This window comes from Zingiber officinale, chromosome 4B, assembly GCF_018446385.1.
Source record: "Zingiber officinale cultivar Zhangliang chromosome 4B, Zo_v1.1, whole genome shotgun sequence".
Classification (NCBI taxonomy): domain Eukaryota; kingdom Viridiplantae; phylum Streptophyta; class Magnoliopsida; order Zingiberales; family Zingiberaceae; genus Zingiber; species Zingiber officinale.
In genome coordinates, this window is record NC_055993.1 from 140,399,829 (window position 1) to 140,412,420 (window position 12,592).

At 36.1% G+C, this 12,592-nt stretch overlaps 2 protein-coding genes across 2 annotated transcripts; both read right to left on the reverse strand.

The window, feature by feature from the left end:
- Positions 1-1,967: 1,967 nt before the first annotated feature.
- On the reverse strand, positions 1,968-2,888 carry LOC121978776. The gene is made up of 2 exons (XM_042531071.1): positions 2,466-2,888; positions 1,968-2,243 (listed from the first exon to the last, which is right to left on the reverse strand). Exons 1-2 carry the CDS (start codon positions 2,886-2,888, stop codon positions 1,968-1,970), a joined length of 699 nt encoding a protein of 232 aa, XP_042387005.1.
- Positions 2,889-4,030: 1,142 nt separating this feature from the next.
- On the reverse strand, positions 4,031-10,713 carry LOC121977177 (anoctamin-like protein Os01g0706700). Its single transcript, XM_042529741.1, has 16 exons — positions 10,356-10,713; positions 8,504-8,573; positions 8,321-8,436; positions 7,524-7,650; positions 7,353-7,453; positions 7,173-7,264; positions 6,740-6,844; positions 6,395-6,655; positions 5,651-5,783; positions 5,457-5,570; positions 5,314-5,384; positions 5,074-5,207; positions 4,889-4,971; positions 4,674-4,781; positions 4,432-4,590; positions 4,031-4,293 (listed from the first exon to the last, which is right to left on the reverse strand). The coding sequence occupies exons 1-16, from the start codon at positions 10,515-10,517 to the stop codon at positions 4,183-4,185; spliced, it is 1,947 nt and encodes a 648-aa protein (XP_042385675.1). The 5' UTR covers positions 10,518-10,713; the 3' UTR covers positions 4,031-4,182.
- Between the last annotated feature and the right edge of the window lie 1,879 nt (positions 10,714-12,592).

Here is a 12,592-nt window from a genome sequence, read left to right on the forward strand (position 1 = left end):
AACACAAATATAGTCAAAAGTTATGTCAACTATCTGCTTCAATCTGTTGGAATAAAGTTGCCAAATAGGTGTTCACAATTGACAGAAATGAGAACCAAAAAAACAGTTAAATAACAGCACATGACAAACAGTAATCAGTGGTTACCTCGTCTAACTGTTTACTCAAATCATTCAACTGCTTCTTTAGCAACTCTGATTCTCTTTCTGAAATGTCTGCTCTAAGTCTGAGAGTCATGCACTCAAGCTGAAAGAAATAAAAAAACAAAATCAGATTATCCAAGGAAAATTGGTATGAAAGCACAGCACGCCGTGCACGCCGCGCCAAACTCGGTTGCCGGCCACATAGGCCGATGTATGGTCTGCTCGGACGGTCGCCAGTCCTCTTCGGCACTGGACGCCGGTCAACTTTAGGCCCGATGACTTCCCCAACGCCTATTCTACCTCTCCCAGCCATCAGCGCATCGCCGGCTAACCGAGACATCATGGCAGGCCACAGAATGTCGTCGTCGGCATATCCCTGCGATCGAGCCCTGCTCCAATGGAAATCGCTACACTGTCACGATTTTTCAAACTTGGCACAATGCGCTGTCAAGCAGCAATGCTAACGTCGACGATGACTCTTACCAGCGACCTTGTCACCGGTGAGCGACCTTATATGCTACGACATATTAGTTGTGCAAAACAGTGACTAGAAATGACAAAGCGATACAGAAAATATCCGAATAGCGGTTTCATAATTCGTCTTAAGCATTACGGTAAAGACTTACAACGATCTCCCGCAGATCTACAATCGACGACGGCAAAACTCGTTGTCAGAAGAACGATCACAGGATCAGAAAACTTTCCACAATTCCACAAATCAAATCCCACCGTCTCATATATTCTCCTTCTCTTGTCTTCATTATTTCTTTCTCTTTTTTTTTACGCTGTTAAATAATACTTGGACGCACCCCTTATAAAGGGAAATAACCGAGGAGGTATAATGAATTTTTTCATTAAGAGTAATGGAAAACATGGGCACGTTCTCATGTTCTCATTCTCCCCATTTCCTACCGAATCTCCCTTGCCGAGAATCTCCCTCCTCGAGTTCCATAGTCAAACATTGAAAATATGACGATGAACATCCACGCCGATGACTATAGTCGGCCGCCACACGGAGTCCTCCAAGATCTCAGCCACATTGCCTACTTTCCACGAGAAACGGCCGACGAAGGGAGGAGCGAGGGGGTGCCGGGGTGGATGCAGCCCCTGGGGACGCACTGCACCGAGACCTGGGGGTCATGGAGGCGAACAATGAACTGGCAGGAATTGAAAGAGAGGAGATCGCCGCGGCGCCATGAATACGGAGGCATGGGGCGGTCATCGGTGTCTTGGAACATGACCTCCACTCTGCTACCCTTCCTCAATCTCGTCGCCATGTCGTCGATGGATGAAATGGAATTACAGAATGAGTATTGGTTGATTGTGAAACAAGTTTGATTAATTCGTGCATTCAGTGAGAGTGAGCTACTTAAATAGTTTTAAATTACTTGAAATTGTCTACATTTTCTTAACGGATTAATTCAATCACATCGCGCTAAATTTCAAAGCTAAGGTTGCCGTCATCTTTTTCATTAAATAATCTAATGCTAATGCTACCATGTATAATTTGATCGTGCTAATAATCTAATCTAGAAAATAATTTATTTATTTAAAATAAATATATTACTAAATAAAATTATTTATTTTATTTATTATTATAATAATATTTTTTTTAAAAAAAAACAAGATAATTAAGATAAGGGGAAACTAGCAGAGCCAAATAATAAATGAACTAGATTTTCCAACACATGTTTAATAGTGGTTTGTCTTACAAAAACAAACTGAAAAGGAAAAAGAAATAGAAAAAGTCATGACAATCCGCGTGCAAGCAGGCGGATGAACATGGAAAAAAAAATTAAAAGAATGAAAATAACGGAGAATTATGATTACTTCGAACTATCGACCGAAGACACTGGGGAATCATCCATGGAAGACGATGATGAATCGCTGGAGTCGTACTCCGTCGAAGAAGCGGGGTAAGGCGGCGAGACAGTGATTCGTCGTAGGCGCTGCCGGAGCTCCTCCTCCTCCTCCTCGGTTGATCTCCTCCTTTTCCGGCCGGTGGTGTTGCAGGACTCTCTGTCGTCGCACGCTGGAGCTTTGCCGCCGCCGCCGACACCGTAAGGAAAATCTTCCTCCGTCTCCAATCGATACTCGTAATTCTGCATAAAAAACAAATAATAAATAAATATATAGAATAATTAATCAAAGAACCATCTCATAATTAAATTATATATAATATATATAATATATAATATATAATATATAATATGTAATATATAATATATAATATATAATATGTAATATATAATGTATAATATATAATATATAATATATATAAAGAAGAAATTAATTACAGGTAGGTAGCATGCGTGCGTATGTACCGTAAACTCATCGATGATCGACCAGTTCTGTTCTTGAATCCATTGCTTCCTCAGCCGGATCTTGGAAGGGCGAACTCGGATCTCCCTCATTGAGTTCAAGGGCCAAACGCTAATGATCCGATTATCACCATTAATTATTATGTCGACGACGTTGGCCGGCCACCACGCGTAGTCCTCGAATACCTCGACCATGTCGCCGGCTCTCCACGGGAAACGGCCGACGAAGGGAGGAGGGCGAGGGCGGATCCAGTCCCTCGGCACGAACTGCAGCCCCATCTTGGAGTCATCGTACTTGACGATGAATTGGCTGGAATTCATGACGGTGAGGAGTACGGCGCAGTGCCATGAGTAGGGAGGAATCCAGCGTGAATTGTTTCGCTGGATCACCTCCACTCTGGTCCACTTCTTCAAACTCGTCGCCATGTCGATCGATCGCCGATGGAATCGAAGGGAATGAATGAGGATTGAAGATTAATGACGATTGATTGATTACGGGACAAGTTTGATTCGTGCAGGTCCTTAAATAGTTAATTTCAATCCCTAACTGTTCAGTTCTACATTTTCTTAACAGATTAATTAATTCAATCGCGCTAAATTTCAAAGATTGCCGCCATTTTTTCATTATGATAATCCTACTGTGTATAATTTAATTTATAATCTCCGTTATTAATTCAATCAAGGTCAATTTTCACCATTTCTGACAGTATAATATTTGTAGTTTTACAAGTAATTAAATAATTAATCCTGATAATAATATATTTATTTATTAAAAATATTAATTCAATGGAGTTTAAATATTATATAACCAGTGGTCATTACAAATTCGTAAATACTCACTATTTAAAATATATTAAAAAAATAAAAACCTTAATTGTACAGTAATGAGTAATGATCCGTTAACCCATTTCAGCAATCGGACCCGCGACAACAATCATTACAACTTCTCCAGTTCGTTTTTCAGTCGATACTTCTCAGATAATTTGAGATAAGAGTAAATATATTTTGATTGAATAATTTTCTGTGAGACAACTAAATTCTCAATTTAAAAATCTTTATCATTTCTAGAAAACAATTGCTTTCAAGTTCTCTATCTTTCTCTTCCACCGTTCTTGAAATAAAAAGGAAAAAACAAAAAAACAAAAACAACAAATTCACAAGGTGCTGCTTGGAATCCAAGTCTCAACGTTCTTACAAGCACCTCCTAACCAATACGTGGGGAGAACTCTGGAGAACTTTGTTTAGTCATAAAGCACCGAGTCATGCAACACATTTGCTCTATAAGAACAGCATAACAAACATACATAGTTCCTAACTTGTAAGCATGCCGGAGGTCCAGCCATCGATGATCAAGGATGCAACATGGTCCAACCAGTGCTTCTCCCGTCTCAAGCCCGTCGTCGCCACCGGCCTCAAGGACGTGGACTCGGAGAGGCTCAAAAATGAGATCAGGAAATGGGCAAAAGTGGCGATCGCATACGCGCATCAGCTGAGCTTGGACGCCTTCAAGAGGCCTGATAATTGAATAACGATCGACTCAAACAATCACTGCAACTAGCCATGTGATGTGTACCGTCATGGAAAAATTAGTGTATGAAAGGAAAACATTTCCTACAGAGTCCTTGAACAAATTTAAAAACAAAAACAAAAATAAAAAACAATCAAAAAGACAAGCTCATATCCAAGAAAAAAAAAGGTGTATATAATCTTTTCTGTATCCTCATTGTTGCTTCCTCTCTATGGTGGAGATGCTCCTTAAAAGTTGCTTAGAGTACACACCCCTTGCCTGGACTACATTTCTCATGCGATTTGCTCTCACCCAAGCTGGTTCCTGCAATTGAAACGATTTCATTTACCTCCATTATTGAGTATCGAGTTAAAGATCACATGCTCAGTTTTAGTCTTATTGAGGCACTGGTCTAGGCGATGTACAGGACACCATTGTCTAAGACAATGAAGAGGGAATCACCTCTGGCACAAAATGAGAGAACCCAAATTTGATTAGAAGAAGAGCATGCTCCATTATCAAGATAGCAGCGAGCCCAGGCTCAATTTTCCACTTGCCCTCTTGATCATACAAGCAAACGAGCAATACACAGTTGGTACAGATTGACATCACAATCAGAAACTGTAGCATATACATAGAATTAGTTAGGCGAAGCCGTGCTTCCAGGAGAAAGTCAGAAAAGAATACAACAGAATTCATGGAACCTGAAAAATGTTTAACCAAGCTCCAATGGTTGCTGCAGCACGAGGAATTGGCCTCTGATACATAACAATGAGTTTTAAAGCATCTGCTCTGATCTCAGTGACATTGGTCTGCTCAAAAACAATGGCCACTCAAGATTATCATACAAGTGAAGGCTTAATATCATTTTACTAAGAAAAAAAGGAATAAACAAATAAAGGAGCCAGCAAGAACGTACAAGAGTAGCAAAGCAGAATACTAGAGGAAATGCACAAGCAAACATCATAATCATTCCAAACTGCAAGGCCAACTCCAGGAAATCTGAACCATTTTCCAACAGATGTTTAGGATATTTAATCTATTCAGATACAGCAGACTATTCCATGTAATTATTCTTTCCTCTTAACAACAAATGATTATTACCATCGAATAAGCCATCTTCAAGCTCCTCGCCAATGCTCGCAGTGTAAGAAGGCTTCAAAAATTCTTTCTCCACCCTTGTAGCAAGGTGAATCGACCTTGCTGGTGATGATCCTTTATCATGTTTTTTTTTCTTGCTTTAAACATTATGTATCATCAGTTTTCCAGTCATTTCTGATACCTACTTGTTTTGGAGAAAACTATCAGCAAGCATTAATGAGATACAAGGTCATAGTAACTTACTGGATAGCCCTATATTTTTTGTAGGTGTACTTGAGGAAGGGAATGGAATTCTCAATCATGTTTTCCAGAATCTGAAATTTAATATGTCAATAAGAACATAGTTTGGAAAAATACCTCCTGCAATAACAAAATAGGTAACATGCCTGAGAGACGATGAGTCGCTGAATCAGAATCTGTCGAAGAGTCAAAAGATTTCTATGCAAGAGTGCGTGATAAAACAGCCCAATATATGACTGCACAAAATAGAGACCAAAAACCTGCAACGGCAAAGAAAGAGATGAAACTAAGGGAAAAGAAGAAGAAAAATCCTCAACGTTCAACTAAAAATCAAGATCACCTTGTAAACTAAACTGGCAGCGCTTGATTCCTCTCCTTGATTTTTCTCATATTTGATGAGAATAACAGATACCTTGCCGCCAACTCTTGTATAGAATTGAATTGCCAAGAGATAAGCTGCAGTTAGCGCATACCTGATAAGCAGAGTACATGATAAGGAGCCATATATTAAAAACTGATAGCAGAAAGCTAGCAAAGCATTGCATCTCATCTGCACTGCAAATTTAGACAAATGAAACAAAATTTTCCCTTGAAATTTCATACAATTACAACATATTCTCTATTCAGTTTTCTTTAGCATAAATGATGAACTGATCCAATAACAATTAGGTACAGCTCCAATTAATAATAAAAGAAGATGGAGTCGACAAGTTCAAGTATAAAGAAGTTAATGTAATTAAAAGTGATTTAAGAAATATAAATACTGATAATGATATAGCTAGCATAGAGTTCAATGGAAGAAAGATCCATGTAACCAACAACCCCAAAGAGTTGGAATTAATCTGACTTTATGATAATAATCATCTTAGCATGATGTCGTGGGAAACCACATTAATCAACAAAAGGCCTTCACAACCATGCCACTATTTTGTATTAAAAGACAGGTATGAATAGGGATATTGAAAGCAATTATGGGAGTTAAAGTGGTCGATTATCAAATAAGATGACACAAGTATGAGGAACTGACCAAAATACCAGAGAAAAAAAAAAGAGTTAGTAGGGAAAATATCACAAGGGATCTCACCTCATTACGTCAGATTCTGTCACCTCATAGAAATAAGCATAAGCCAATTCAAATGGCAACTGAAGGCAAACAATAGCCAACACTATGATTGCATTATTTCTTATCTTGAGAAGAAGTCCAATCCACTCATCCCTCTGTAAGATTTTTTTCTCAATTGGTTTATCATTTTCAATTTTATTTTCAGAATCTTTGTCAATATGCAAGGAACCCTGCTCAGTCTGTAAAGCTTTGTACTCAGATAGTGTATAGTTAATACCCCAACTGCCAATGCAGGACAACATAAAGATTAAACTTCTTGTTCAAATAAATGATGATGTACCTGCCAATTGCTTAACAAAAGGTTACCTGGCCAAAAGTGCCGAATTCTTACGCTTCCAAAACTGGAAGAAAAGAGCAGCCCATATGATGACAAAAATGAAGAAAGCAGGAAGCACAAGTGGCTGCAAGGGTCTAAAATCAATATCAACGAATTGAGCATATCAATCACATCATATAGCAAGAATAATAATATTGAAAACTGTTCACTGCCAAACATTAGTTTAGGGGGTGCTTGGTTCATTGAAAGGAATGGGAATAAGAATGGGATTGATAGAAGTAGGGAATGGAAATGGGGGCTTTCCCATTCCCCTCCTTTTACTAGGGAATGGTTCATTCCCATGTTTAGGGTAATGAATCCATGGGACCCACCACTAATCCCCCAAACCAAACACCCACTTTCAATCCCTTTCCCATTCCTTACTCTCATTCCATCCAACCAAGCACCCCCTAAATGTCTTACCCAATGTCAACCAACTGCAAGCCAAGACCAAGTGTGGCTGGGAAAAACAACCAACGGGTATACATACCAAGGAAGGAAAAATATGTAGCAATCTGCAATAATAAATGATAGTTGTCATCAAGCCCTAACACTAGCTTCTGCTATTATAAAGACCAAATTAAAAATTTACAACACCACAACCTTAGTCCCAAAATAAGAATAAATTTCATCTATTGGCTGCCAAGTGAAGTCCAACCAATTAAGAGCCCAAGTTCTCAAGAGTTGTTTCCTCTTTGTTTCATCTGTAGGATGCAAATGTGATTAAATACTGCAAAATGCCATTCCAATCAGATAAAATGCAAAGTAATCTACCATGTGTAGGAAAGACTTGCTTTACAATCCCTTCAGCTTCCATCATTTTTAATAGTGATTCATTCCTTCTATATTGCAATTCTTTCCCGCCAAACCGCAATGTTAAATCTGAATCTGTGTTGTTGACCTGCTTAAGCCAATACATAAATGAAAACTGTTACATCGAGACACATGATACAGGATCACACTAGAAACAAAAATCTAAATTGGCATCTAACGATAGATCAGCTAGGTCTTGTTTGTTTAGAAAAATTTTCTATTTTCGTTTTGTCTTTTAGAACATAAAATTTAAAAGATAAAAAGAGATGTACAATAAATATCTAGCATTGACTTTTTTTATGCATTTAAATTTATTAGAGGTAAGTATGATAAATATTTATTTTTCTTTTATTTTTAATGATTCTCTTTTATTTTCTAAAAGTTACAATCTGAAAATAGAAAATTTTCACAAACCAAAAAAAGCACTAAAGCCAAACATTTTCCCAGAAACCCAAGCCTAAAGTCCTTAACAGATCCAATGAATTCAGAATGTTGTTTAAAATCATCTAAACACTCCTAACTTTGCAGTAGACAAACATCTTCAGTTACAAACGTTATCACTCCTGTTGAAGCCATCTAAAAATATAAATACATCTATAGATCTTTCATTTTAAGCTTGTGAATTAGTTGCAATAAATATTAACATATTATCACTGTGATTGAAGCCATCTAAACATGGGATGCAGAAATTTAAAATGGTTATATATTATAATTGAAACGCAAAAAATAAGAAGGAATAAAAAAAAGTGGTAGCCTACAATTCCATAAATCAAGTGATGGAAACAACGAAACCGCTCACACCAGCTGAACAAAGATCCGTCCGGCTGTGTGACAAATGCAGTAACTTCATCCCACTGGAATCTCAATTCCAACCCTGAGCAAAACAAATAAATATAAGTTATATAAAAAAAACGAAAGTATAACAAATGCTAGAGACACACCAATGTACGTCAACTTTTGCATTTGCAACTCAGCTGCAACTCTTCCCAATATCTCTATTGGTGCTGCCAGCTGAAGAGATGAAATGAAAATGAGAAGAACATGATAAAATTGTTAGCTTAAGCATAAAACGGAAATAAGTTGAGGCGACAAGAGAGATGAGCTAGGAATCATTATCGAGTGGTGCTTTTCATGATTCGACTGCATGTATATTTTCACTCCATTGATGTATACACATTGCTATCACTACCGAAACACTAACATCCATTAAATCATTTTTATACATAAAACTCAAATTTTATTTAGTCTTCCTCTAACCCCTTGTACATTCCACTCTAATTGATCCAACACGTTTTAACTACAGAGTCTATAGTCCCATTTAAGCATGTCTATACCATCTCAAACTATTCCCAAAGAAAAATGAAGCTACACCTACATAATCCTAGATAACACCAGTTTTGGGGAATATAAAATATCCTTTGTAATAACTCAAAAATTCATCATACCATTCTCATCTCTACTACATTAGTTTGTTTTTGTACATGTTATTTCTTAACATCCTAACACTAATTCCTAGATCTTGACAAGTCATGCGAAAATTTTCTAAATATTTTTTCCATCAGCCTAAGGAAAATGCAATGCAACTCTCTAAAAGGTACTCTTCATTTCGACCACACATTATTTATAATAGCAAAAACATAAAATTTGACTAAATGAATCCACCCATCATCTCAATATTTTAGTAATAGCTAACACAACGGGCAGTTAAAGTAATTAAGTACAATTTATCTAATAAAAACAAATCTATAAAGTGCCAGAATAAAATTTGGCTCGCAAGTCAAAGCATCTCAAAAAAATAAACAAAAAAATTAGTGATAACTTGAGAATTTGCATAAATGCTAAAGTTACTATCAATCTCAGAATTGTTAGATCAGAACAATTCCAAAATCAGACGATTAACTTCAACAATTTCTCTGTGATTTACTTTCACATTGCAACATAATAAGGGCGGGGTTCAAATAAATTGGCACAAGTAATTTTGCATAATATACAAAACATTCAAGTGAAATACTTTTATGGAACTTAAGTTTTCCCATCTCCACAATAAGTAATCTGAAATCTGCTATTACAATTATGATTAAAATTTTAAAAAGAAATGAAAGAAATGTTACAGCTCATAAATACACCCTCTGAGCCTTTTTCTCTCCTCGAAAACCACAGATACCCTAACTCTTGAGTGCAACTCAATGTGAATATGATGAGTCACACCAATCAGCTCAAGTGTAGTGGATCAAATAATGCAAGATGTTTGTCAATAAGATAAGGATAAAGATAGTGATTCTCCTCCCACAAACGCAATACTCTTTTTTTTTTGTGTGTGCGCGCGCATTCTTGACTGTAGACAATCAACAGGGCAGTTTAATTCTGAACTTCTTCTGGAAGTGATAGAATGACAGTAGAAAACATAAGTCCAAGCAGTTCTGGAAATGATTCTTTAAAAGATGACCCAAGAAAAAAAATGGCGAGAACGAATTCTTTGCTTGATAAAGCTATTCTTTACTCCTGTGACAACATAAAAGAAAATTCCTTCTTTCTCTTACTCTCTGTGTAATCCACCAAGCGAAGCGATTTTGAGCTCAAATACGGTACTGCAACAGCAACCCCCACCCCCTTGAAGAGCGAAAAGCTACCACCGAGATCTTGGCGAACAAATTCACAAAATCCCACTAATTTTCCGAAAGAAAAATATATACATATATATTCGATGCCAGGCAAGCAAAGCTTCACGACGTAGAGAATGTAGGAAAGTTACTTGGTTACCCTTCTTACAGTAAAGGAAAGAAAGAAACATGCCTTTATGAATTCATCGGAGATCCCGCGCACTCGCTCGACGATCAACCCGGCGGTCTTCAACTCCCAAACGAGGAACTCGACGCAATCGTCCCTCTCCTTACCGCAGTTTTTGGCCACGACGATGGCAACCTCGAAGCCGGTCTCCTCCCCGCCGCCGTCCATCCGAAGCGGCGAGCAGAGGAAGAGGGACGCCGGACTGAATGGAGTGGAAGAAGGTGGATCCGACGAGGGAAAAGAGGTCAGCGACGCGGAGTTTCCGATGGGGCGGAAGAGATCGAGCGGTGCCGCTTTGTTTGGGTTCCTCTCTATTATTGTTCTCCGAGCTGAACTTGAATCCCTAGCAGGCACTGAGATTGACCGAATGAGCCAAAACCACATTCAAAATGTTTCAAAATTTTGAAGATTTTCAACTTGCTGCATTCCAAAATTTATCCTTTTACCATTATTTTTTTTTTCACTTTAACAGATTTTAAAAAATAAAATAAGACTATATATTTAGAAAATTAATTTTTATAATCAATAGATTGAATAGGTACGGAGAATTTATTTCACGCATAGACCTCTAAATTAATTTATCAAGTGAATAAAAAAATTAATATCGAAATTTTAACTTTGAATTACATAAGTGCTACGAATATGTGAAATCTGAATTAATTAATGAAATATCTAACAATAATAATATATTATAATCCAACTCTTAAATTCAAATAAAAATAAATTTTAGTGATAAAATCCTAACTGATATAACCATAAATTTAAAAAACAAAAAAAATAAACTGCACAGGTCGGTAGCATTTGGTCCGTAGCTTCTTAACATCTTACTACGTACCAAATGCTAATTAACGAACGAACTCTAAAGTATTTCCTTTTTTTAGTATGTTCATTTCTTTCTTTATTTTATGAATACAATTAATAATATTTGTAAAAATATGTGATCCTATAAAAAAAAAAAAAGATAATGAGAATATTTTTTTCCAAAAAATTACATTTAACGTCACTTTATTCTCATTTTTCTATATCTGACCCTCAATTTGCTCGTGCTTTTAGTTGGATGTGACGCAGACTTTAAACGCTTCATAACCGTCACTCAAATTTGAATTAGAATTATACTTATGAAAAAAATTATATGATTTTTTTTTAAAAATGCCCAAAGACTTTTTGATATAAAATGAGCAAATAACAAATTCCTCAAATAAAATACAATACAAGAAAATCAAAGATGAAAATAAAGAATAATTCATGGAAGAACTTTTAAAAAAAATGGCGGCAGTTGGCTATGACCAACGACAGCGATGCATAAAAGTACAAAAGAAGCATATTAAAAAAAGTAAATATTGAACCTTAAGTCTAAGATATATTCAGAAAGCATCTTTTATTAAATTTCTATGTGTAACGAGATAATTTCATCGGGTCCACAGGCATCTTCGAATATAGTTCTAAATCAATTTTATTTTTATGATAACATACCTCCCTAATTTTAAATGAGTTTTTTAAAAGATCCTATTCATAATAACATGTGTTACATGATTTTCAATGAGTTTTTTTTTTAATTTTAAATATTTTTTTTTTAAAGATCCTATTCATAATAACATGAGTTACATGATTTTATACATATTATTACATCAATTTTGAAAAAAAAACATATTTAAATATGGTAATTCACGGGACGGACTCGAAGAGGAATCCCAATCCGGTTACGTTAGTTTTAGTTTAACAGATAAGGCTAAATTTTAGATTCAACCTTGAATTTACATTAATCGCTTTGGACCACGGAGTTCAGTGCCCGAAATGGACAGGCAACTGGAACAGACATCAAACCTAACAAATCCAGAGATTCTATTTAACAGAAATTATGCAATACGATCCAACCACATGCTTAAATTTCTGTAAATATTTATACTAAATGAAACCTATCTAAATATGATAAATGAGTATATATAAAAACTCGTGATATATTTTATCTGGTTAACCTTATAATATATCAAACTTGTTTTAAGAGACAATAAAAAGAAAGTCAAACGCAAGTGACAAATCTCTAAATAAAAGAGTTATAAATTAGAGAAGAAGATGATATCAATCCTTCAGACGGTTTAGTATTATTGATCCAATAATAAAATATCTACAAATAAATAAAGATCTTTTACCCAATCAAATATTTTCTTAAAAATTAATCTAAAAATTTATTAAAATATACTACGTCATCCGTGGGGGCGAAAAAAAACGACCAGTGGTTTGCC

Excerpts from the sequence above, each read along its gene's own strand:
- LOC121977177 (XM_042529741.1), bottom strand. The coding sequence starts at position 10,517 with ATGGACGGCGGCGGGGAGGAGACCGGCTTCGAGGTTGCCATCGTCGTG. Across the intron at positions 4,972-5,073 it reads TGAAGATGGCTTATTCGATG|ATTTCCTGGAGTTGGCCTTG; the intron begins GTAATAATCATT and ends AAAATGGTTCAG. Across the intron at positions 4,782-4,888 it reads TATTCTGCTTTGCTACTCTT|ACCAATGTCACTGAGATCAG; the intron begins GTACGTTCTTGC and ends GTTTTTGAGCAG.
- LOC121978776 (XM_042531071.1), bottom strand. The coding sequence starts at position 2,888 with ATGGCGACGAGTTTGAAGAAGTGGACCAGAGTGGAGGTGATCCAGCGA. Across the intron at positions 2,244-2,465 it reads CGATCATCGATGAGTTTACG|AATTACGAGTATCGATTGGA; the intron begins GTACATACGCAC and ends TTTTTTATGCAG.